Here is a 26,537-nt window from a genome sequence, read left to right as displayed (position 1 = left end):
AAATTCAGAGACGCAAACGACCGCGTGCCACGTATTGCAAAATAAATGATAGATTGAACGTTAAACCTGCTTACTCGTGGAAATGCGCAAGAAAATTAACCGTACACTTGTGTAAGGCAATATTAGGCGAACTTTATTTTTGTAAGGGGTATACTCACTTTTGACTCTCGCTGTACGTAACGCTGTACGCGTGTAGGTATACACACACGTGCGCAAGTATATGCAGATGTATTCATTGCACACACGGCGCGTGTTCTACTTCGCTACGTCGCATCTCTGTCGTCCCTCTCCGCAGTACTGGCCCCAGGTCGCTTATTTGTTCCCCAGATAAGCTGTACCGGTGGTCAGCCGCTTAAATTATGCACATTTTTGCCGCTTCACAAGACCACGCTGCCGAGACGAGTTTTCTGTTACCGATCTTTATGACTGAACATCGCGGTACGAGCGAGATCTACGTCCTGCCGTGTCTAGCTGTTACGTCATTGAATTACGATCATTAAACTGCGTATTCCTACAGAAAACGAAAAAGCAAAATGCACGAAGGTTACGGTAGGTAAAACACCCAAAGTAAATTGGTCTATTTCGGTTTGAGTTCTTTGATGGTGTTCGCGTGAAAATATAAAATCGCAGAGAAATCGCAAAGGAAACGATCGATCGTTTGAAATTCTGTAGGTGAAGATGCAACTGGCCTGTTCCATCGCTTTAATTATTGCATTGCACGATATTATATCTCGATGTACACCGTTACAAACGTTAGAAGCAAAATCTTCTGATAGAGCGTACGATCGGCGAAAGTTCGACGTATCAATCAAACGTACGAGAAAATAATAGAAAGCGAATGAAAAACGAACGCGGACCAAGTGTAGCCGTCGCTCTCGCGTTTGCCTCTTCTATCTTAAAAACCTCGGTCCGCTAACACGATATATTTCTGTAATTGCAGCCATCCATCACACAGCGACCGCAAAAATACCAATCTCGCCCTTCGAGCAACGAAAAAAAAAAAAAAAAAAAAAGAAAATGGAAAAAAGAGGAGATCCCGCTCGTAATACCACACAATGTATCGTTGAATCCTCGAAAGCAGCTACTCCAAAGCTCGATAATCGAGGGCTGTATCGACGCAGCAAACCGCCGTGAAAGTGGCAGCGCACCGGCTCCACCCTAATTGCAATTATCGTCATCTCTGTTTCTTCCAATTCTCTGATGCTCACGGGATTGTGATTATCCGCTTCTATTTACAGTGTGCACACCGAGTAACGAGGAACGGAAGATCACGTGTGAGATATTACATTCGCCATACTCGGATCCAGCCTTCTGGAACGAAATCCGAGCGGCACAGAGGCCGATACGTTATCAGAAAGGAGGATTCCCCTGGGACCGACGTCAATAAGAAAGCCGCCAACTGCGCTTCTCTAATTATCGGCACCAGGATATTAGCTGCACCATCTACGTGACACTGGCTCTGCGTCTGACTGCAGCGAATCCTGTGTTTCGCGAGGGCAAGACAAAGAGAACGGCTAATCGGGTTCCACCAGGTCCCTAGAAATGCCGCTGACTATAGCTGACCGTGGTATTTCCAGGGGAGAAGAATAGAGAAATAGCTAAATATTTCGTAATTGGTCTCTTGCACGTGAATTTTTATTTTTCACGTTACACAGATATCGACGAAGGCGGATTTTCTCCCATGGACTATGGTTTTTTTTTGCAAATTAAGATTCCTTGTATTTGGTGTTTATTGGTATTTTTAATACTCTCTTGCTCGTGGCGACTGTAGATCGTAATTTTGGATAATTTTATTAATTAGCGGCGTGGCTAAACGATCTTCCAACTCTTCAGCAAAGATAGAGAAAATTTTATTCGGAAGATTCCATGCGAATGTATTGGTTTGGCAATTAAGTGGTTGCGGATTTTGTCATATGATGGTAATGCAAAATCCGCAACCACTTAGTTGCCAACGTAGATGCACCATATTTTCTCTTTTATTATTTTATCGAACTATGTATCATCCATTTTATTTTATCGCTACAAAATAATATAATATTATCAGAGTTACAAATAATACTAAAAATAATATAATAATACTAATAATAATATACAAATTTTGTTCTATTGTTGCAAAATGGATCACACAAAATTCAATAAAATAATACAAAAGAGAAAATATTGCGCATCTAATTATTTTTTTATAAAATGTCAGAAACTTTTGAGATAATCTATTGGGTTGGCAACTAAGTAGTTGCTGATTTTGTCATATGATGGTAATGCAAAATCCGCAACCACTTAGTTGCCAACGTAGATGCACCATATTTTCTCTTTTATTATTTTATCGAATTATACATCATCCATTTTATTTTATCGCTACAAAATAATATAATATTATCAGAGTTACAAATAATACTAAAAATAATATAATAATACTAATAATAATATACAAATTTTGTTCTATTGTTGCATAATGAATCACGCAAAATTCAATAAAATAATACAGAAGAAAAAATATTGCGCATCTAATTATTTTTTTATAAAATGTCAGAAACTTTTGGGATGATCTATTGGGTTGGCAACTAAGTGGTTGCTGATTTTGTCATATGATGGTAATGACAAAATCCGCAACCACTTAGTTGCCAAGCCAATAGATTTAACGAGTCATTTGGAAAAATATTGTTAATTACACGCAGTCGGAGAATTCTGTTATGGAAAATTGAGGAAAGTAAATCATTTTGTCTGCTCGATGTGACATAATCAATATTACTCGCATGTTAACGTGAATATTTATCTTACATAATTAATTTCCATAGTATTCCGCAGTTTGGAATGGAAATAATTGTTTTAAAGTAGCGTCATAAAGTAGAAGATAACAATTAACATAAGCTGAAATATTTTGCTCGACACCAGTGTGCGTTATTATAATTACAAATATACACACACACTCGGTTTCTACAATTTCGCATGAATAAATACGTATAATACGATCACACAAAAACTGAAATCAACTGCACGAGCTGCATCGGGCTTGTCAATAGGAAATTATGTGTCTATAATGATAAATAATATATTAATTATTTATATTCGTTTGCGTGATATAATAAAAGAAAATAAAAATTATCTTATACGTACGTAGAAGAATTGACAGTATAGCAGTAAAGATTTTCTTTAGAAAATATCGACATTTTTCAGCGATATCAGAACTATCGGCAGTAGACAATAATTTAATACTTAAAAATTAGAATTTTCATGCCTGTCAATTTTATATAATGCAATTTAACAATAGCAATTTAAATTCTGTAGATTTCAGTATTGAAAATTCTACCAAAAACAACTTCTCAAATTTCAAGCAACTTCACTGATTCATCTAATTGTAAGCGAACTCGCTTGTACGTAGGCAAACGCTTAATCGATTGAAACAATTAAAAATAAATTGCGTAATAATTTAATGGACGAAGAACATAATGAAATAGAAAATATTGGCGACGATCGAAGTACCACTCGTCTATATTTTATTCCTTTGTGGCATATACTTCGATGTAATATTCTGTTTTGAAAGACCTTCGCTACTTTGCGCTGAAAATTTGTTCAGCTCTTTAAATTTTCCCTTCCGTGTTGCTGCTTATATCGTTAGCCCATTGACCCCTGGTAGCAATTTCAAATTCTACGAACACTGTTTTAAAAGCATTTTTCTAGCCACGCAGCTGCCTTTCGTCAGAACAAGATTTCAGTTGTAGTTGGAAACTTGAACCTCCTCCTCAAGACATAATTTCACGGGGGCGGAGCATCCGCAATTTTGAAGCAATTTACGAAGCACGCCAGGGACATTTACTTTTTAGCTCGAGTGGTTTCAGTCGCATGGCGACCCGAGAGCTTGTAAGAAGCAGTGCCTGCAATGCGACCGATGCGAATATTTCGTTGGTTTCATGTATATTTAATCCATACGAAAGCCGCAGGAGAGGTTTCGCTGCGCAACCAACGAAATTCATAGGATGCTTTACACGAATTTTATAAAATGACTTTTGCTTTGCTCGCGGCGACTTTCTATCGAAGTACGTACTTTGAATATTTCGCCAGTTTCATGGATAAATGGAAAAACGAGAAAGGCGAGGGCGCCGCTACGTTTTACGAGCAATACGCTGCATTAAATAAGCTACGATCGAATGATTCCAATGAATTTTCGATTAAGACTCGCCTGAACGGCAAATTATGATAGTCTCGATCAGGACTATGACACGAGTTTCGATCTAACGATGGGAAATGTTCGCGTATGAAGATGTTTTTCTCTTTTCATTTAATGAGCTTGATGTTTGAAGAGAGGTAAATAGCAAATATTATGGAAAGAAATTTGTTCGCTGAACTTACCGGAATAAAACAGCAGTCCATTGGGTTGCCTGGTTTTAAATTGCAAACTGATTGATTCCAGCGTGCTGAGGATCGGATCTCCTTTGCTCAGATTTATCGTGAGATACTCGGTCCCTCTGAAAGAGGCTTCTGATGGCGCTTTATCTGCAACAGGACAGCATAAAGAATTTATAATTAACCGATAGGTAAATAACACGTTGAAAATATAAAAAGCAGAGAGTAAACGTAACGCGACCTAATATGTTAGAAGATCAGAACGTCGTGTGGGAAAATACGATTTTGGTATGGGGTGTAGAAACGTACGTGACTTTGTAGAGCATGCGAAAAATTAACGCAGATTGCAGCAGATTCGTTACGTTTCAATCTGTTAAGTAAAATTTATTTATACGTATATTTATGCATATGTCGGAGATGAAAGGACACCGGGCCTTCCCTTTGGAATTCTTAGGAAAATCCGCGACAATTTAATCTTATAAGCAACCCGACTACATTTGTCCGAGATCCGCGATAATGAGCTTGGGCTCGAGGCGACAACTAGTCGCCGAACGTAGCCGCGGTCACGGGATGAACGTTTTACCTAGCAGAGGTATAGAATAATTGTATAGCTCTCCTTAAAAGGAATAGTTGTAGCTGCACTCGACAATAAACATTCCAATGGTTTCTGCCCCGTGGCTCGCCACACACAGACCCTATTCTTCTGGCAAGATGATTGCCAGCTGTCGATGCATCTTCACGGTACGTGTTCAGCTAGCCTGAGGACCCGCTACAAATCTTAGGATTTAGTTAACCAAGGTCCTTCAAACGGACAGACAGTCTTTATCCCAACAGTCTCTAAATCTATCACCTACTGCGGGAAGATACGGGAAATCTGCTTTTCTCACGGACGACGCTTCCCGCTAGCAACTTTCTCTCAAGGGCGGCTAGCATCTTTCTCCAACCACCGACATAGAAATTAACCAATTAACAGCAACGTCCATTTCCCTCGCTTTCCGAACGAGAGTTGTCCTCGACGAATCCGACGATCTCGTGCCCTGAGACACACCCCATATCATAGTTTTCCTCTGCAGCATCATCGTGACGGAGAGGCACATTCTCGTGCGATCTCGTCAGCGGATACTTCACGTTTTTAACCACGAGTCCGACTTAGACTTTGGAAGAAAGTATGTTTGTCATCCCGTTGACCGCGGATTCGATATCCAACCTAAGACCATTGTCATTAGCGTCTAATCACCGCGGTTACTTGTCGATTCTGTGATACTCACACTTGTGCTAATCAACGTTACCTCGATTGTATGACAACGATGGCCAATTCCAGTGAAGATTCATTACACGCCCCTATCCTTAATCGTAACGTTAACCCGACATATATATTATATCATAGTACTACGAATAGTAAGATGAATTAATATTCAAATTGATTATGCAACTGTTATCAACGAGTATTTTTGTTTATTAAGATTGCTCTATTTAACGCAGAATTGACAAAGGAGGCGATACGTTGAATTTCTGAACGCATGAAACATCCATTAGGCAAGTAATCCACTTTCGTGGATTATAGTTGTACGTACAATTTCCACTTGCTTGGATTATGCTTGTTCGTGCAATTTCCAGCTTAGTAAATTTAATTAAAAAATAACAAATTAATTCCCAACGGTTAACTTCGATAAATAGCTACGTTGGGTACTTCAAATTTAACTCACTTCGACAAATAGGTACGTCAGACGCTTGAAGCTTCGTTTCCAAATTAATTCCATTGTTTAGCTCTTCAACTTACGTTTCTTACACTTTCCTATTAATTGCGTGTAGATGAGGTTTAGTATACTGAACTTAATAATCATGAGGCTGACATTAGGATGTGAATTTCTGATTGATTCCAGCATTACGTGAACTATGGTGGCCTTCCACGTTCGCCACCGGAGCTTGCATACCAAACGCAATTCTCGAAAGTCCTCGCCTAACTATCCTTTTCATACAAATGCGCATAATCCTCTGGCCTGACCTCGGCTATCACCGTGTCTACATCTCAAGTCTGCCTAGAAGCTTCGCTGATGAGTTCACCAGCAGCTGCCGGATGGAACCTACATTCTTTTCCTCGTCCTTCTCTCTCTTTCCTATCATTACATCGCCATACAGCTTTACTATTGCTGGACACGGGTGTATTCAGCTGCAGATTAAAGTAGTCCTGATATTTTGGAAGCTGATTTATGGCCTTGCTTATCCTTGCAAGGAAGGAACTCGTATTAATGTTGGCATACCGGTGTTATACAACTTGCAGGTACGTTCAAGCTGCTTCTCCGCAACTTGTTGCAAATTCTTCATCGTTCTTCATCGGATGAACTCTACGAGATGACAGCAACAGCAAGCTGAACCATCACACGTGCGGTGTATTAATTCTTCTAGCGACGACGATTGCTTTCAAACTCGCCATGTTCGTCGCCGACAGTTTGGTAAATTTGGTTTCTCTGAGAAGCGCAAGCTTCCTGGAATCGCTGACAGATCTTTAAACGGCGTGAAGACATCGCCTCGTCGAGATGAACAAAGGCCGAGGCCTTTTGTCCAGGTGCATCCGCTTCAGGTCTGACTTAATTAAAGGCAACGAGCGTGGCATAAGGGTTTCGCGCTTCGTCTCTTGTCCCTTTATTTTTCCTTCGTTCAATATACTCGAGCTTTTGAATTCGGTGTGCAGACGTCTGATCTCGTCCACGTAGCCGCGAATACGCGTCGCGGGCACCGGCCAGACCTTCTCATTATTTTCCATCTTCCTATTGTCGTCAGCCGACCAAACAAAAGTGCAGCCGACGCAAGGCCAGGCAAAAAAGCCATAAGACGAGCTTTAATGGCTCTGGAATGGCGCCAAATCGCGTCGCTTCGGGCTTCGGTGCACCGACTCGCCGATTGAAATGTTCATTACCACCGCAAATCAAGCGACGATACGCAAAACCTGCCTTCTATGGCACGTGTCTTGCAAAGCCAGTGACTTATCGAGATCGATCGTCTATTTTTAACGCACTCGTACGATTAAAAAATGTAGCAAATCGACGAAGAGTACAGCGAAGATCGAAGCGCCTCTCCGACCATTTTCGGTCCCTCGATTTTCCAACTGAATTTGCTTCCAAATAATAGTTCACGACGGGACGTGGAATGTAGTAAATTTTCAAGTTTAATTACAGCAGACCAGAGCCGGCAATTACGTTAGAGATTCCCTTATTCGAACACCCATTAGCCTAATATCCGAACGTTGTATTATTCGAACGCTCTATTATCCGGACGTAATATCTCGTCCAGTAAAAGATGCCCTTTTCCGCTTGGAACGTGTACGTGTTTCATTAGTGTTCACGCGCGATGTATTATTCTACGTAATTAGTGTAATTTCTCGTCTTATTCGAATTTTCCATGAAAATTTAGTATGAAACTAACGTTAGTTGAAAAATGGGGAAAGTGGCGTAGGCGCGTAATTAGGAGAAATGCAGGTTGGTAGAGCCGCGAACTCGGACATGGGAAAAGAAAAACACTATAGTGAAAATTATGTAAAGTACGTGGATATCTCGGATGCTGGGAACAGTAGAAAAATTCCGATGTAACGAAATGATCTCGTTGCGATAGAGACGATGACACAGGATCAGTGTGTGCGTGTGTTAGAGCGATGAGACGCGATTTCGACGCTTCGACTTTGCTTCTCAATGTAATTTCAAACAGCCTGAGACTTTCCTTGAAGAAATACAGCGTTTCTTGCGTCGTTGTTTGCTTGTAACGCTTTTTACAAGAAGAAATAAAGCGACGAGTAGCGTTGGGTGAAGAGGAGCCAGCGTCCGAGAGTTAAACAAAAAGCATAAATGCTTTTTGTAAATAACAATTCTTCGTACAACGTAGGGGAAAAGGTCTGGCAGCGTTGAGAGGGACATTTCGTGTTCCATTTTGTATTCTCTTCCATTGTATTAGTATGGAAGAGCAATGGTATAATTCATATTGCTGCGTTGGAAATTTTACAGTTGCATAACTTTTGTAACCCGAGTAACTTTTGTAACTTAAAACACGATTTTCTTTTATTTCTTCGAAGGAAGAAACGTCTTTATCCACGACAGAAATTACCTTATTTCGCGTTACGCAGAGTGAAACTAATCGCTCGTTCTTCGTTGTCTCGCAGCTCTCGACAAGATGATAAAAGCAGAAGAAAAGTAAATTGCATCGCATCGTCGTAAGGTGCCGTCGAGATATCCGATAACGTTTCTTTCAATTTTTTATTTTCTCGTTGTACGTAAGGTAATTAAAGGACAATATCGATCGCATGGAATAAGCAAAGGTTGTTTACGCGTTGCATCGTGTAATTACCTGTTAATTTGTACAATTAGTTTGACGCAATATGAAACTTCCATGATATTTTGTAATTGAGTAGCTAATTATCGCGATATCATTGGCCAACGTATTTTCCCTTTATTTTTCAAAAATCGTCTCGTTTAATTCGCCACTTCTCTTCTCTTACATTCTTTCCTATTAAACGAAATCTGTTTTTATTACTTTAAACAACTTACGTTTTTCGTTATATCAACTTCTCTATCATAACACTGGCCTTCTTGTTTCAAACATTTCCAGATATTCCAGCACTTTTCCAGATATTTCAAGTTGCCAGTGTTTTCTGCGTTTAATTAAAGTTATATCGTGCGGGCCATTATGTAAAGTAATGACGAAACATTTTTAATGGAATGAGGGAAAAGATGGGAGAAAGAAACCGGTAGAACTTCAGCTTTGAAACGCTAGATGGGACATTTTAATTAAACAGGGCAAGACGTTTAAAATTTCACCGCTTTTCCAAATGCGTCTTAATATACTACGTGCATCTCCATTTGAAAACTGCGTGGTTTGTTACGAAGTATTGGCTATACATGTCAGATGAAATGAAGGAAAGCAAGAAAATGAACGAAGAAGAGCTATTAAAACTTCAGTTTTGAAACGACATATGGGACATTTTAATTAAACAGGACAAGACGCTTAAAAATTCCTCCCTTTTCTAAATGCACCTCCATTTTAAAATTGACTCGGCTCTCACAAAATATTGGCTACGTATATTAAATTGAAAAAGGAGAAACAAAGATGGACAAAGATGCTACTGAAACTTCAGCTTTGAATCGGTAGGTGGGACATTTTAATTGAAGAGGACAATGTGCTTAAAAATGTCTCGCTTTTCTAAATGCATCGTGGCATACTACGTGCATCTGAATTTTAAAATTGCTCCAGCTATCAGGAAATATTGGCTGCGTGTGTTAAATCGAACGAAGAAAAGCGAAGATGGACAAAGACACTGGTAAAACTTCAGCTCTGACACGTTGGATGGGACGTTTCAATTAAACAGGACAAGACGCTTAAAAATTCCTCCCTTTTCTAAATGCACCTCCATTTTAAAATTCACTCAGCTCTCACAAAATATTGACTACGTATATTAAATTGAAAAAGGAGAAACAAAGATGGACAAAGATCCTACTGAAACTTCAGCTTTGAATCGGTAGATGGGACATCTTAATTAGACAAGACGCTTAAAAATTTCTCCCTTTGCTAAATGCATTTCCATTTTACAATTCACTGAGCTCTTACAAAATATTGGCTGCGTATATTAAATCGAACGAGGAAAAGCAAAGATGGACAAAGATCCTACTGAAACTTCAGCTTTGAATCGGTAGGTGGGACATTTTAATTAGACAAGACGCTTAAAAATTTCTCCCTTTGCTAAATGCATTTCCACTTTATAATTCACTCAGCTCTCACAAAATATTGACTACGTATATTAAATTGGAAAAAGAGAAACAAAGATGGACAAAGATCCTACTGAAACTTCAGTTTTGAATCGGTAGGTGGGACATTTTAATTAGACAAGACGCTTAAAAATTTCTCCCTTTGCTAAATGCATTTCCATTTTACAATTCACTGAGCTCTTACAAAATATTGGCTGCGTATATTAAATCGAACGAGGAAAAGCAAAGACGGACAGAGAAGCTTTGCAAGAGAAGAAGAGACGTCTCAGCTGAACTCAACATGTACACGTCACAAAGTCACCAGCGAACGCTGTACTCGTCACGACATTGTTCACTTGCGCGTTCTTTGACCCTGGTGACTTCAATCTCCACGACAGGCAAACCTCCACGAGTATCAAGAAGATCGTCGAGCTATTTGCGATTGTAGTTCGCGAAGGAAGACATTTTCGCGGATGGGAAGCCTCGGCGGAAGATCATCTTGGTGGCTTTTATTCTCCGTTTGAGCGCAACATGGACAGCTTCTTCCTCTTCCTCTTCTTTCTCTTTCCTTGCCTCGCCTCGTGTCAGGAAGCGGAGACACGCGTGAAAGTGTCATTAGCCACGTCGAAGGGAATATTCTCGGCAATCCTCCTTTCATCTCGCTCGTTTCTATCTATTGTTCACGGTGTGCTCGGCTGCTTCGAAAGAAAACGACGCCGAGCATCTAATCCTGTTAGACGAAAGCGGTTTGCATCCTCTTCGTTCAACGGCGGAAAGAGTTTGCGAGGAAAAAAGAAGCCACTTCGACGTGGTCCCGGTGCGAGCCAGCTTCTCTCCATTTGTTAGGATTTTTCACCGAGAGAACGCTGAATCAGTTTCAGCCTGACTTCGCGGTTTATCTCCGCTGAACCTTGTGTTCAGCCGAAGCAGCTGGCGAGAAAATCGTACTTTCAATTTGGTTTAGAAGATGCTACGAATTGGCTGTATTGGTGAGAGCATTGCTTAGGGATTTAGCGAAGCGTCTTCTTTAGTATCTGCTACTACGATACGATATAATATTTAGTACCAATTTCTAATACAATTCCGGTTTCATATTTACATACCTAGTATGTTGAGGTTATTAGATGTGTGAATAAAGGAACGCATGGATAAATTGTAAGGTAGAAAATATATTTTAATACAAATAGGGATATAATTTGACCTGGTCCAGATCAGCACGTTAGCAGTGCTACCCTATGCCTGAAAACCCTGAAGCCAACGTCGCCTGTCTACTGCTTATGGTTTGCCTTCGACCCAGTCTTTTGTCTATACGCTGTCGATGGCTTCGGTGCCTGAGAAAACTGAAAAGATCAGATGTAGAGTTTTCTTAGAAGTGGTGACCACTTCAACAGTTACGAACGCTCCAGACCCAGGTTCGAATCCTGGCACTCATAGTCCTGTTTCTCACGATTCCTAGAAGAGAAGAAGGGAGCGGATGGTTGAAAGAAAACCTTGATGAAGACAAAAATCTCATACACCAGCAGTACCTATCACGACCTATCCACCTCAGATCTATCGTCTGTTCGATTCAATCTACAAGACTACTGTACACGAGATTCACGCTGCGTCTGCGAGTCTGCAACGTACGTGTTGAGGTTATTAGACGTATGTGAATACAAAGGAACGCGTGGATAAATTGTAAGGTAGAAAATATATTTTAAATACTGAAGTGTAAACACAAATCGGAATATAATTGAGCTGATCCAGATCCGCACGTTAGCAGTGCTACCCTATGACTGAAAACCCTGAAGCCAACGTCGCCTGTCTACTGTTTATGGTTTGCCTTCGACCCAGTCTTTTGTCTATACGCTGTCGATGGCTTCGGTGCCTGAGAAAACTGAAAAGATCAGATGTAGAGTTTTCTTAGAAGTGGTGACCACTTCAACACAGTAGAGTGTAGGATCTTCACTACAATTAGTTTATTCACAATAAATGGATGAAACAGATGTTGGTTAAACAGGAGACGATGCTTGTTCAGCGTGAACTAATCACAATAACGTATTATAATTAAGACAACTAGATAGTCCATTTGCAACTCTCGTCACTACGGACCCAACGCTCACTCTCACGCGGACCACAGTCTCTCGACAACGCTAGCAACACTATCTTCCTGACTTCTCGACTCACACTGACTGTTAATTCATTTTCGTCTCTTAGCAACCCCTTGTCTTTTGTCTTAGTCCCACCACGCACATGTTGCGCTTGTTTATAATTCGCCTGACACCCCCAGGCTCCTCGTCCACGACACTACAAGAGTCTTGTCCGAGCTAACAGATAACAGCAGACAAGATTATTTGGATAATAAAATTCTCGCATAACAGAACAATTGTTTTTGGTTTTGAAATTTGATTTATTCAAGCGTTGTCAAGGATCGTTTAAATATTTATGCATCTTGTATCGTTTTCGATTCTGAGGCACATCATCTTACCATCTTAGGTACAGAGGAGTTACATTCTCTTTCTGGAGAAAGTACCATTCCTGCTGTTCCCAGCCTCTGAGGGATCTACGTGCGTTAGGTAATTTTCAACATCGCGTTTCTGTTCTTTAACTTCCGTGATCCTGGCTCCAACGTCGTATATTTCGATAATTCTGTTACGTTTCTAGTTTCTTAATCGTGTGATATTCTGTTCCCACAGATGGAACGCTATCAATCTCATGCTAAATTCTCCTAATCAAAATTCACTCTGTCGAATATGGGAAGAACACGTCATTTTATACGAACGCTGATAAGATATGTACATATTTGAAACTGATAACAGAGCGTTCGGATATTAAAGTTCTCGTATAACAAGCGGTCGGATAACAGCAGCTGTACCGCGTCTGTTCTTCGATGAGAATTTTTCACGCAGACCTACTCGTCGAGTGGAGTTTATTAAATTCAAAATTTCGTATTTCTCCATAATTTCGTTTCTACGGTTCCATTATCCATCGACAAAATGCTACGTAGACCTAACGACCTATTAAGAGGGCAGACTTATGGAGATCAGATCTTGCAGTAAATAAACGACCATGAAGCGGTAAAATATCGAGGAAGCTGACATCAGGGATACATCAAGCTAAGTAATCCATTCTTCCATCCTCCTTAAAACTGGTGGAGAAAAATGAAAGTAAATTCGGAGCGGAATACCGGCAATTTAGCACGGGCCAGAGCCCTTTAAATACGGTTCACGCTAACAGAGCTTACGGCGGCACGCTTCTTCATTCATTGGACAGAGGGTTCAGGACGCGGGAGTGGCTGAAGTAGAAGTTTTCAGCACGCGATAGCTTCGACTCGGAAGAGGAGAGTCGAGGAAGGGAAAACTGCTGTCTGAAAGCAGGTTGCCAGAGGGTTGAATCTCGCCAGCATCGACTAATTGTGAAACACGCCCACACGGCGACTCGTTGAATTATGAAGAAACTTGGACGCTCGTTGCGCGTTCCCGAGCGAATTTCTTTCGCCACGCGATTTATGGGATATCGGTTGAGCCGGGTTTCGCGGCAAACCAGCCCGCTCGATCATCCAGGGGTTAATTTGTTCGTCGTAATTGCGCTCGAGATAAATGCAATGCCCGGTCTCATCTGGCGTTCCAAGGCAACCTATGATTTATGCATAATTGTATTTTCTATATTTTTCTCCCAAGCTGATTTATAATATCACGTCCCGGCTTCTTTGGATTTTTAATTAAGCGAATGCTGCTTCTTCCGATAATGATAATTAATTTCGCTTTAATTATCGTAGCAGAGCAAGCTTTATGACGGCGGATGGTAGTTGTTGGATATCATTCAACTTGTTTACCTTTTGTATTCTCTTGCCTGAGCGTCTCAGGGCTGCAGTCAGAGGTATAATTGCGTTCTTTGACATTTTTATCAGGTTGTTGCAGTCTAAGCGTAGCGCAAGTGTAACGTCGATTCGATGTTTCGTCTAAACCTGCGATGTCAAATGAGTTTGTTAACCAAGCGAATGAACGATGGTTCTCAAGATGGAATTTCAAATCAATGAACATATCTATCGTACGTCTCTTCATCGTTGAAATGAGGAGCTTGGAAGGTGCGATTAAACGTTTTATTGTTGAATATCACAGTGTTCCAACTGATGTTTCAATGGAAATATTTGATAGTTCAATGAATCTACCAGGAATCAAGCCAGGCAAATGAACAGTGGTTCTCAAACAGGCTTAACTTCTGTGACACATCATCAAGATCAAAAAACATTGCCATGGTAGACAAAATTTCATTGTGAATTTTATATTTTCATTTTAGAAATCGACAAGTTAGAACGATGAGAACCAGGCAAATGAACAGTGGTTCTCAAACAGGCTTAAGTTCTACGAGACATCGTCAAAATCAAAGAACATCGCCATGGTAGACAAAATTTCATTGTGAATTTTATATTTCCACTTTAGAAATCGACAAGTTAGAACGATGAGAACCTGGCAACTGAACAGTGGTTCTCAAACAGGCTTAACATCTGTGACACATCATCAAGTTCAAAGAACATTGCCATGGTAGACAAAATTTCATTGTGAATTTTATATTTTCACTTTGGAAATCGACAAGTTACAACAATGAAAACCAGGCAAATGAACAGTGGTTCTCAAACAGGCTTAAGTTCTACGATACATCGTCAAGATCAAAGAATATCGCCATGGTAGACAAAATTTCATTGTGAATTTTACATTTTGGCTTTGACAATCGACAAGTTGGAACCATGAGTCGTTTCAATGGCCATGTTTAATAGTTCAATGAATCTACAAACCAGGGAAATTAACAGTGGTTCTCAAACAGGCTTAACATCTGTAACACATCATCAAGATCAAAAAACATTGCCATGGTAGACAAAATTTCATTGTGAATTTTATATTTCCACTTTAGAAATCGACAAGTTAGAACGATGAGAACCTGGCAAATGAACAGTGGTTCTCAAACAGGCTTAACTTCTGTGACACATCATCAAGTTCAAAGAACATCGTCATGATAGACAAAATTTCATTGTGAATTTTATATTTCCACTTTAGGAATCGACAAGTTAGAACGATGAAAACCAGGCAAATGAACAGTGGTTCTCAAACAGGCTTAATTTCTACGATACATCGTCAAGATCAAAGAATATCGCCATGGTAGACAAAATTTCATTGTGAATTTTACATTTCCACTTTGGAAATCGACAAGTTACAACGATGAAAACCTGGCAAATGAACAGTGGTTCTCAAACAGGCTTAAGTTCTACGAGACATCGTCAAGATCAAAGAATATCGCCATGGTAGACAAAATTTCATTGTGAATTTTACATTTTGACTTTAGAAATCGACAAGTTAGAACGATGAGACGTTTATTGTTCGCAGTAATTCCAACTAAGATCTGACCTCGTACTTCCTATTTTCTTTTCTCGACTAGAGTCAATATCTGTCGTGTTACCTTAAATTTTACCGTGAAATCCGCAAAAGCTAAAGAATTGTGGCTTGAGGACGATGATAGGAGAGTCTCGTCGAACGTCTGCCAAGTGGAAAGTAACACGTGCACCAGTTAGCGTAACGTAATTAGCATAAAAGGGCGGATGTTCCGGGCTGGTGTATCCGCGAGTCGCGATAATTACGTGATATCCGGCAGATTGGTGTGTCGCTTAGCACGGTTTTGCTCCATTGGGGCTCATTTACCGCGCCATCTCGCGCTTCCCTAAATCCACCGTTCGATTTCATCGTAATTTCCAGCAGCGAACGTAAGTATCGCGTAATTAACGTGGCCTGCTTCGCTACTAATTAAGCCGCTTCTCCGGGTATTGAATAATTTCCACGCGTACCATCACTCGTCTCGTCGCCTTTAATTAGTGCAACTCTTCGAGAAAATCTTGCACTCTAGTCCGGCCCGAATAATTGCTCGATAATCGGATCAACGTTTGATCACTGTCATGAGATAGAGGCCAACATCTTATGGGATTTCATAGCACGCCAACTGATATTAGGTTGTCCGAAAAGTTTCTTTCGTTTTATACAGAAATAACAGACGCACAATTCTTTTCTATTTTATATTAATTTATTGGATTATGCAGCAACATAATAATAGAGAATTCAATAGAGAAATAATAGAGAAAATCAAAAGAGAAATTGTTGTTCATTCATTATCACCTTATCAAACGAAAGAAACTTTGCGGGCAACCTAATGTATCGATGTGAAAAGAAAGCAAAGAATTTCTAAGACCTACGACCTGTCTATAATTTATCGTAACCAGTTTCACACTCGTATTCACTGTAATTACCACAGCTGATAAACCTGTCTAAATGTATCAGCAACATAGCAGATGCTTCTCAATCCCATGAGTTTGCATCGTTCTCGTTGCTGCTTGGATTCGAAAATGATGGAATATAATTGAAGATGGATTAACGCTTAACCACACGGACCGGTAGCCTGTGAGAGGAATGTAAATTTTGATTTCGTTACGGTAATAATACAGCGGAGGATTTTGGAAATTTTGGTATTCGAGTGAATTTAATAGAAATAATGAAACATCTGTAATGAATTAATTTCTATAACACGACACGAATAAACATTTCGCTAATATTACTACAAATTTTTTAATAAAAATTCCATTGCATCTACTGTGCTCGAGGAAACATTGCATTTTCTGTGCCACGTGTAGACATTGAAAGATGTCTTTAAATGTAACAAAAGATAAGACTATTTTGCTTGGAAAATACTAATTTTTCAACGGGAATTAATTTAGCAATAGCAGCCGGCAATATCCTGCCAATGTCTGACTGTGACATTAGTTGAAATTAAATAACCTGTTAACCGCATCGTCTGCGTCATCGACGTTGCACAAGCGCAGCTACGTACTGCATTCTAAAGCTTTATTAATTACATCGTATTCACCGGGAAAGCTGGCTAACGCGTTTTTCCACGCGCAGGATAATCGCCGATATAATCAACTCCACTGAATTTAATATTAATTACTTGAAATTGCTCTCGCCACGCGTTTAACGTGCTATTTATTTTAATATACATTTTCACCGTTAACGAGTACACTTTTCGCTCGCTGACCTAATTGCTACGTGCGATCTGAAAAATTACCTTCAGACTAAGACCAAGCAGCAGCTACGTTTAACACGATGAAACATTTCGTAAAATGATTCTCTTGCTATTCGTGCAGAAATCTCACGGTACTGTCATCATGGGCGATCTTCAAGTTGTATTCGCATTCACCTTATCGTTACAAGCCTGTTACATTGTCAGCTTCGCGAGCCCTTGGTCCTGTTGCAAGATTATCCGCCAGCTTTAGGGATCCGTCGACTCTCAAAATTCTTCACAACGCTTTGGTTGCGCCTGGAACGCTGCTCTCCCATTTGCACTCCCTTCCAGGTGACGCACGTTGTATCCATTCAGAGGATTTAGTCTTCTACGTCCCCTTTCTGTAAAATTGCAAATCCTATCCCTTGCCACGTAGTTACGACCCTCGGATTATTCACCTTGGGGCAACGTAGATTCGTAGCTGGTGGCATATTCGCGTACAAAATTGTAAAACATTACATGGAGCACCCAGAGGTTGTTCAGTTTGTTAAGCTTACTGGTCCAGCCAGGTGTCTGTGCCCATTTTCCAGGCGATTTTCCTTACGCGAGCAAGCAACCACGCTGCAGCGGTTGGACGAACCGATTTCCAAACAATTGCCAACTCTCTGACCCATCGATTGCTTCTCGGTCGCTTGCTGTGTTTAAGAAAAATGCTGGAAACTTGCTCTGTCACCTGCTATCGCCACCAGCCCCGGTTATTCGCTCGCTTGTATCACCGCGCCTCTTTCTCTTCGCGTCAATCGCAAGACGATAAGATGGACGCAGGGAAAAGGCGGGGTTTTCGCGTACTTCGTTAGTGTCACACGCTCAAGAAGGCCACCCGCTCAGAAACAGAATGGGATAGACATCCTGCATGCCACAGCCATCGAAACAATAACCAAATAGTGTCGGAATAGCTTCTGAGATTCACCAGACGACAATCCCTCCAGAGGGTCTGAAACCTCAGTTTAAGAACCTGTTCAGAATGTTGAGTGGCTGTTCGTTTATGGCACGGACAGGCCCATTCCCTTTAGGAAATCCGAATGGCATGTTCTCCCCGAGCTGCAAACCTAACGACTCCGAGGTCAGGTAAAAACCCCTGGAAAGGACCAGCCAGAAGGACACGATGGACAGACGAAACCCAACGGCTGGTAGGGAGAATCAGTAACGTAGGACAGTTCGTCATCAGACGGTGACTTCACTCCCAACAAGATCTTACCGTCGCCGTGCATCACATCACACGTCACGTTTATACAGCAAGTTGAACACAGTGCTGGATTACTCTAACACTCGATCTATTAAACCTCCTGCACCTTGAGCGTTGATTCGTTCGAGGTACATCGACCGATCAGTTTGGTTTGAATCCTCCAAAATGAGCGCTCGAGATCATTTTGTTGTTAACACTTTGAACTGTCGGACTTGCATAATAAATTCTGTTACCATATACAAAGCTCAATTTCTGCACCTTGTTTGTGAAACGTTCGAACTGCGACGCGAGGATCTATCATTCCTATCTATCATTTTCCTGATTTCTTGCGCCTCCTACGTGACATTAGCGTTGGCTTCTGCCGTGCTTCCACCTAACTCCTGCACTTCCAACGGTTATGAGTGTGCTGATCCTGGCACGAGCATCGATGGTTCGAGTTTGCAAACTTCGCTCAGCCGCATAATTCGCTCAAATAAAACACGCAACGTCTCTCTTCCCCTGTTCTACTCGCGTGTTCATCCGTTGCTCTGATGTTTACCGTCTTGAAGACGTCGTGAGCTGGAGCACGCGCCGCGTCTCAAAGTGCAGACCCATAACGAACGGTCTGAAGACACTTTATGCGCGGCAACGAACGATACACACGCAGTTACTAATCCGTATTAATCGCCGACCATTCATTAGGAAGTCAGCGATGGGTGGTGGTTGCCCGTAGGGGGATGCTCGTGCTATGTAGTTTCGCACCTGGCGCACTCTCACGATCAATCGTCCCACCCCCATGACCCTTTTACCGTAAATCTGCCGGCTAAACTCCGTCGATGCAGCCGTGGAAGACAATGACCAAGTGAGCTGCAACTCCAACGAAATGCCACGTATACGTTGGAGGAAGCAGTTAACACGATATTAGGTCGTCCGAAAAGTTTCTTTCGTTTTGCAAGGAAATAATAGACGCACAATGTTTTCTGTTTTATATTAATTTATTGAATTATGCGCGAACGTAGTAACAGAAACAGAACGAAATGGATGATACCTAATTCAATAAAATAATGTAAAACAGAAATTGTTCACAATTGTACACAGCTCTGACGTCTCCAAGTGGGCTGCTTCGATCGCGCAGGACGTTGAGTGACAGTCGGAATCCTCGGAAGCAGGATGACCTAGTTTTTTCGTGGAAATACACACGTCGCGTGTAGCGGTGTCATAAAGACGTGGCTCCAGCGTTCTTCGTCGACCAGAGCACAACCGTCAGATATGGCGATGGATGAATGGACGTGTAAATGAGAGGTCCGAGTGCGCCAATGACAAGGAGATGGCTAAACTACTGGAAATTGCCGTTTTCACTTGAACGCTGGTATCCTGAGAATCGAACTTGCTACACAACGCGAAGGGGCCAGCTTTTAGCAGGCGATTCGCCTGGAGCCTCACATAGTTGTTTTGCCACAGAGGATTAACACTGTACGACGCACATGATGTGATAAACAAACTCTGGACAAAGCAATTTCGCTGTTACGTGCAACCTACAACGACAAGTTCAAACCTCCCTTCGATCAGTAAAAATAGACGACCATGTTCTCCAGAAGTCAGTCGCGCGAATCAATATCAGTCATCGAGATCATCAGTGGAGCAAGTATAACGAGTCAGTCTAGCGAATTAGCATAACAATTAGTATCAGTACCGCAGTATCGCGCAATCTTATAGCAAATATCATCGAGCGAGCAACGTTTGCGATTAATTTTGTATTCTACATTTGTAGCGGCACTCGACAGCAAACTTTCCAACGGTTTCTGTCCCGTGGCTCGCTACACAAAGACCCTATACTTCGGATAAGATGATTGTCAGATGTCGATACATCCTCACGGAATATTTTCAGCTAGCTGAAGGACCTGCTATAAATCTTAGGATTTATTAAGCCAAGGTTCTCCAAAGGGACAAACAGTCTTTCTCTCAGCAGTCCCTAAACCTATCACCTCCTACGGGAAGACACGAGAAATCTGCTTCTCTCGCGTACGATGCTTCCCGCTAGCGACTCTCTTTCAAGGGCAGTTAGCGTCCTTTTCCAACCACCAACACAAGAATTAGCCGATTAACAACGGCGTCCATTTCCCTCACTTTCCGAACCGAGGCTTTCCTCAACGAATCCGATGATCTCGCATCCTAAGACACACCCCATCACAGTTTTCCTTCGCGGCATCATCGTGACGGAAAGTCAGTCGTTACATATCTGTACGAAGCAATAGTTGGTAGTTGGTAATAATCGATCAGAGTTCCTCGGCGTCTTAGGCAATCATCGTCCGAACTTATATCGCGCATCAAAACGCATCGACCAGAAGTCGAACTTGCAATTGCGAATCGCGGACCGCTACTAATAATAACCGCAAACTGCTAATTTAATAATCGCGAGTCCTACGCTAAGTGTGCACCTTGAATATAAATTAATAAATTTCTATTGTTAAATATACTCAAGTGTTTCTTCCCCTCACTATCACGATCCATCACCTGACATTTTAAACTATCTGTAAATATGGTTAACGAAATTAACTCGTCTCGTTGTTAATTTAACCAACGACACGTCTCAGCGTCCACCACACGCCAACTGTAAGTGTTGCTTCTCGGACGTCTCCTCGGATCGTTCGGTTTGCCTGCTTTTCCATCTTCATCGACGAGCTTGGAATTGCACAGGAAACGTGCAGATGTTTTTTAAAATCGACGTCAATTTTCGGCTCCGAATTTACGAGTCGCGTGCTATCACCGAGGGAACCGGTCCAAATGTAATCAGCGCGAGTAACATTAAAAAGAAGAAGCAACAACCCATCGACCTATAAGCGCGGCAGACTGGAAAACAGCGATAGAACAACTGGAAGATGATAAAAATCGAAGAATTTTACAATGCACGAAGTGCTACCGAAGCTGCGGACCATCTGCGCGTGCAAATCCGGCGGAACCGTAAAAAATTAAATAAGAAGAAATCTGCGCTCGTCTGAGTCGCGTACGCACGACGCTGTTATCGCGGCTCGCTAAAATATTCACGTGTCGCTGCGGGGATAGAGCGCGTTATAAAGCGCGTTTACCAAACCGGAAGCTACGCTTTTGATCGCGATAGGGAGCTTTTTTATTGCGCGAAGTAGCGCGGCTCGGCTGAGGGGCGAAGCAAGTTACGAGGAGATTTTAATAAATTCCGATGACTCTGGCAGACGATAAAAGTGGCATTAACAGTGTCGTTCGATCTCATCTCCGATGTCCTCGTTGTCCCTCGTCGTCGTCCACGCGGGATTAGCCGAGTAATCTCTCGAAGAGCTTCGAGAACGGGAGTAACGAGATCCCAGGAGGAACGAAGACCTTTTCTCATCTTGGAAGTCGTGCTTCTGTCCTCGTGCTCCTACTTTCTCTCTCTCTCTCTCTCTCTCTCTCTCTCTCTCCCCTTTCCATGCTTTTATTCTCCAGCTTTTTTCTCTTACTTTTCTTCTTTCTTACTTTCCAGCGCGTACAGAAAAAAGTTTCCGATCAGAATAAACTCTGGCTCTCTGTCTCTCTATGGTCTCTCTTGTCCACTGTTTCTCGTTTCTTCTTTTCTCACTGTCGCTGCGCCTTCTTTTAAGGAGAAGGCTGCTGCTTTCTCGAGAAGAAACAAATAGCGAAGCTGTTGCTCGATACGTGGAAGCTCGATGGCGATGTTGCGGCGGTTAAACGCTCGGATAAACGCGAATTTCGATAAATATTTCAAGTGGTTTTAAAGTTTCATTTTCGACTTGTTAGCCCGCCACTCGCGCCAATTATCATTCCAACATTCGACCCATTCCACTCCAATATTTCCCGACCTTTCCTCAACTTTGATTTTAAATAAGTTTCACGGCAAGTTCCCTTTTAAAAGTTTAACTTCAAGTCGATCATTTTTCCTTTTGCTTAATTTCACTTCCTTACTTATCGGCTATCCACCGCCTTTCTTTTTTCTCGGATAATTTTTCAGATAGAAATCTGTCTCCTTGCTATTGGCTTGGCAACTAAGCGATTGCGGATTTTGTCAATGCCAGCTAATGACAAAATCCGCAATCACTTAGTTGCCAAGCCAATAATTGCACCGGTAGGTCGACCGCTTTCGCGCGAATTATATCCTGCGATTAATAAGCGTTAAAAATCCTTTAATACGATAACTCGGCGGAAATAAAATCACCGGTAAATTAATTCGCATAAAACAAGAATAATCGCAAGTAAAGAGCTGGCAGCTTATATCGCGTGGAAGAAATCCGCTTACTCTTGTGCCAGCCTGCAGCAATCGGCAACGATTTCCACGAACAAAACCAATACGCGATACTTTATGAAAGCTATAGAAAAGCCCAGGCTCTTGAAACATTCAGCCGCTTCGTTAGTAGCTGCTAACACGCTCGTAAAACGCACAGCTTACACGCTAATAAGACATCGGCTGTAACCCGTGGATAATAAAGCTCTTGGAAAGCTGGCTTCCCAGTCGTTTTAAATAACCAACGACTTCTCGGTAATCGTCAGGAGGAGGACGATAATCCGGATAATTCCTCGACTAAGGAAATAACGAGTAACGAAACAAAAAAAGTCGACCGACGTGGTCGGTTCGCAGGTTCGTGTTCCTCGTGTTACTTCCGGCTACTCCGAGCGCGCAATGAAACAAACGACCCCGAGGAGCTTAAGTGAATGGCCGAATAAAAGTCTATTGATTTCGATCTGGCTCGTTTAATAAATCTCGATGGATCAGTGGGATATAAAAAAAAAAAAAAAAGAAAAATGTGTAGGTAAAGGAGTCGGTCGATTTATTTCCTGCCTCCTTCCCGTTGTATCCTCCATACATCCGCCGGATTATCGAGTTAATCCTGGCGACGAACGAATCTTACAGGACGAACGAAAGGACCACGAAATATGTACATGGCAGCGGATACGAGGAGAAATTTTCAAAAGAGAAGGTTCCCAGCGTGTCCTGGACGCCAAAAAATTATTCCATGGACCTTCAACAGGAACTACGATTCCATGGAAAAATGTTAATGGGATACGTGTGGCAGTAGGGTTTTGTATCTTTGTTGCTGATAAATGCGGTTGATCTGAACGATTGCTCGAGTTTCTGAAATTTGCAGTAAGTGTTTCCACGTTTTACCATAGGAAATTAAACATTTGGTTCTCGCATGCAAGATATTTTGAAATTGCGTTTCATTCGCGTCGTAAACTCGCCAGCTTCATCGTAAAAACCAAACACCCGTTTTAATCTTTTTCGGCTAAACTGGTTTCTTCTTCCTTTCGTTTCTCTGCTTTCTCTTTCTTTTTCCTCTTTTTTTTTTTTTTTTTTTTTTTTTTTTTTTTGTTATAGTGTTCTTTGGTACGTGTCGCTAGGGTCTCGGTTTCGCGGGGATCTCGTTACCCGAAGAAAGTTTCTGGGCAACTCGTTAAGCAAGTAAGAAGTTGAACGAAATTCCAGGAAAATAAGATGCGATACGCCGCCCCAAAGTTTCATCCCCATGAAATATCACGTATTTCCGTCATTAAAACTTCGATTCGCCGGCGCGGGATAAGACGTCAGAGAGACATTAAATCATTCGTGGCTGAGAAATCAGGAATATCGTTTGAGCATCCAATTAGAAGCTACGAGTTCCAGGAATGTGTTATAAATAGGTTTCGGAGCAAAGAGTCGAGACCCTGCACTTTCTTAAAAATTATTTCCTCTGCGGATGAACTGGGGACACTAGTTTTGCTTTCTTCTTGGGCTCTTTGCGTTTAAAGTGGTCACAGCAGTCTGTTGACGCTAGAACTATCGATAGTTAACACGAAGATATTTCTACTAAAACTAATGAAGATGCATTAGACGGAAGCAATTCCATGTTATGTAGTACATTTTTGCTATTATTAATCCATCTGCGACCATAATCCCTAAACGAGGGTTGGCGCATTTATAAAATTGTAGAACCAGTCGTTTGGCTGCTGTGACATTTCTAGCGTCAGCATCTAGCGATTTAGCGATGGATCTGGAATTTTCCTGTTAACTGATATCGTCACATGGAATGATACGCGGCAAAAATTTGAAAAACGTGTGGCAAGTTGTAGAAAACGAGGAAGCTGGTTAATTGGGCTTCGATAAAAAGAGTGCAGGACTCCTGCACACTTTGACAAGTACCAGTCATTTTCACTGCTATTGGTATAAGTAGCCTTGATGCAAAATTATTTTCAGTTTGATACATAAAAAACAAAATAAAATTCATTATATTATTCTTTTAATTATCGTTGAGAAAGTCATTACATCATTGCGGAAAAAATATAACACGAAGTAGGAATTTGAAAATAAAATTGTAAAAGCAATCGATTTGACTGGTGTGGTATTTCTAGCGTCAGCATCTAGCGATTTAGCGATGGATCCGGAATTTTCCTGATAACTGATATCGTCACATGGAATGATACGCGGCAAAAATTTGAAAAACGTGTGGCAAGTTGTAGAAAACGAGGAAGCTGGTTAATTGGGCTTCGATAAAAAGAGTGCAGGACTCCTGTACACTTTGACAAGTACCAGTCAGTTTCACTGCTATTGGTATAAGTAGCCTTGATGCAAAATTATTTTCAGTTTGATACATGAAAAACGAAATAAAATTACATCATTGCGGGAAAAATATAACACGAAGTAGGAATTTGAAAATAAAATTGTAAAACCAGTCGATTTGATTGGTGTGATAGTTTTAGTGTTAAATGGATCGACGAGTCAAGTGTTTCTGGCAACATTTTGTTATATTAATTTACTTTCGATTTTAAACACGCCACATCGTTTACTTATGCTTTTGCTTCATGAAAAATGTTTAAACGTTTAAATGTTGAAATGTTTAATTAAAAATGTTTAAAGAACAGTGGTTGATTTTGTATTTCCATTATTCTTTTTTTTATTTTTTAATAATAAGAGGTAATTTCATTGTATTTAATGATAACAGAGAATGTTAAAAGATAAAGATAGAAAATTAAATAGTTTAGAGTTTCCAGTACTCGTTAAGAAGAGCGTAGAATCGATTTTCTGCAGACTAAAGTGTCATTTTCTTTCTGCAAGCAACTTGATTAATGTCTCATAGAAAAATATAGAAAGTTAATGAAAGAATCGATTTGAAATTACACTAATTAGAGAAACTTAAGAGGAATTATCGTATCATGATGAGAATTTATCACAAATGTGAAGAGAAAGTTTTACAATTAAAAAATAGAAACATATTATTTTCTTTGCTTCATGAGAAATCCTGTTTCTAATTGAAATGCAACATTTGAAGATGTCAATTATCTAATATGCATGTAATTTAATTACAGATTGCCTGACACGCTTGAATCTTCCATTCAATTAACCTATATCTGTAATTTGTGAATAAATTAGGCTCGTAAAGCGTATCTTCATAACGAGATACAAAATTCCATTTTACTGTAAAACTATTAACTTTAAAACCTACGTTAATTAAACATGTTTTATACCTTTTAACGAGTACTATAATCTCTTTAAGCAGTGTCTAAGTTACGACGCTCTGAAGAGTCGTTAAATGTTTTCTGGGGTATCGCAGTGGTTACCGAGGCAGCAATTATTTTTCTTGAAAATTTCATCAGCCGTACTTTCACGTTTATTTATTTCAACGCAAATACATTCTAATATTCCAGTGGACATAATTAACAGCAATAACAATGATCTGGTCATCGTAAAAGAACATGGCGATTCAGAAAACAGAAGAAAATAGCGCGCGTCTCTTAAACACCTTTTGCAACATCGATTCTCCATAAAGTACACACCTACAACTCTTTTTAAACGTTAGGTGCGTTGGGAAGAAAAACCTTGTAAAAGAAGCTGCAAGAAATGCACACAGCTCGCGCGAGGCCAAGGCAAACAGCGGAGAAAGCAATTTAAGACACAGAACTGCACTCGATAACAACGTTTTATTGAATAAGCAGGCGCAAGGGAAGCTAACGTGTAAAAAATCATATTCCTTTCAAAAATCCACGTTTTCTTATTGGTGGAAAGGACATTCCCAAAGACGTAGCCTTCGTCTGGTAGTTTCGTATCAGCCGCGAAGACGCGTGGTTCGCAACGAGCCATCCAAGTTTGCCAATCGCTTTGAAACCTCTGAGATCGGGAAAACAAAGGAGGACGCTTTGGAGAAAATAATCAACGCGATTTATAAAAAGCAATACATTAAACGGAGCATAATCGATATACCAAAGAGGACAATCGAACAATC

The 26,537-nt window shown here is 40.8% G+C and overlaps 1 protein-coding gene across 9 annotated transcripts in view; it reads right to left on the bottom strand.

Annotated features, from left to right (window-relative positions):
• Nrx-1 (neurexin 1) overlaps positions 1-26,537 on the bottom strand; it is a 661,903-nt gene that overhangs the window by 350,118 nt on the left and 285,248 nt on the right. For all 9 annotated transcript variants that reach the window (XM_072020892.1, XM_072020888.1, XM_072020889.1 and 6 more), the window contains one exon: positions 4,348-4,491. In XM_072020892.1, the coding sequence (XP_071876993.1) occupies positions 4,348-4,491 (144 nt within the window). The remainder of the gene's footprint in view (positions 1-4,347; positions 4,492-26,537) is intronic.

Source organism: Bombus fervidus, chromosome 18, assembly GCF_041682495.2.
Source record: "Bombus fervidus isolate BK054 chromosome 18, iyBomFerv1, whole genome shotgun sequence".
Lineage (NCBI taxonomy): Eukaryota > Metazoa > Arthropoda > Insecta > Hymenoptera > Apidae > Bombus > Bombus fervidus.
Note: the sequence above shows the minus strand (reverse complement) of the source record. Positions and strands in the feature narration are given on the sequence as shown.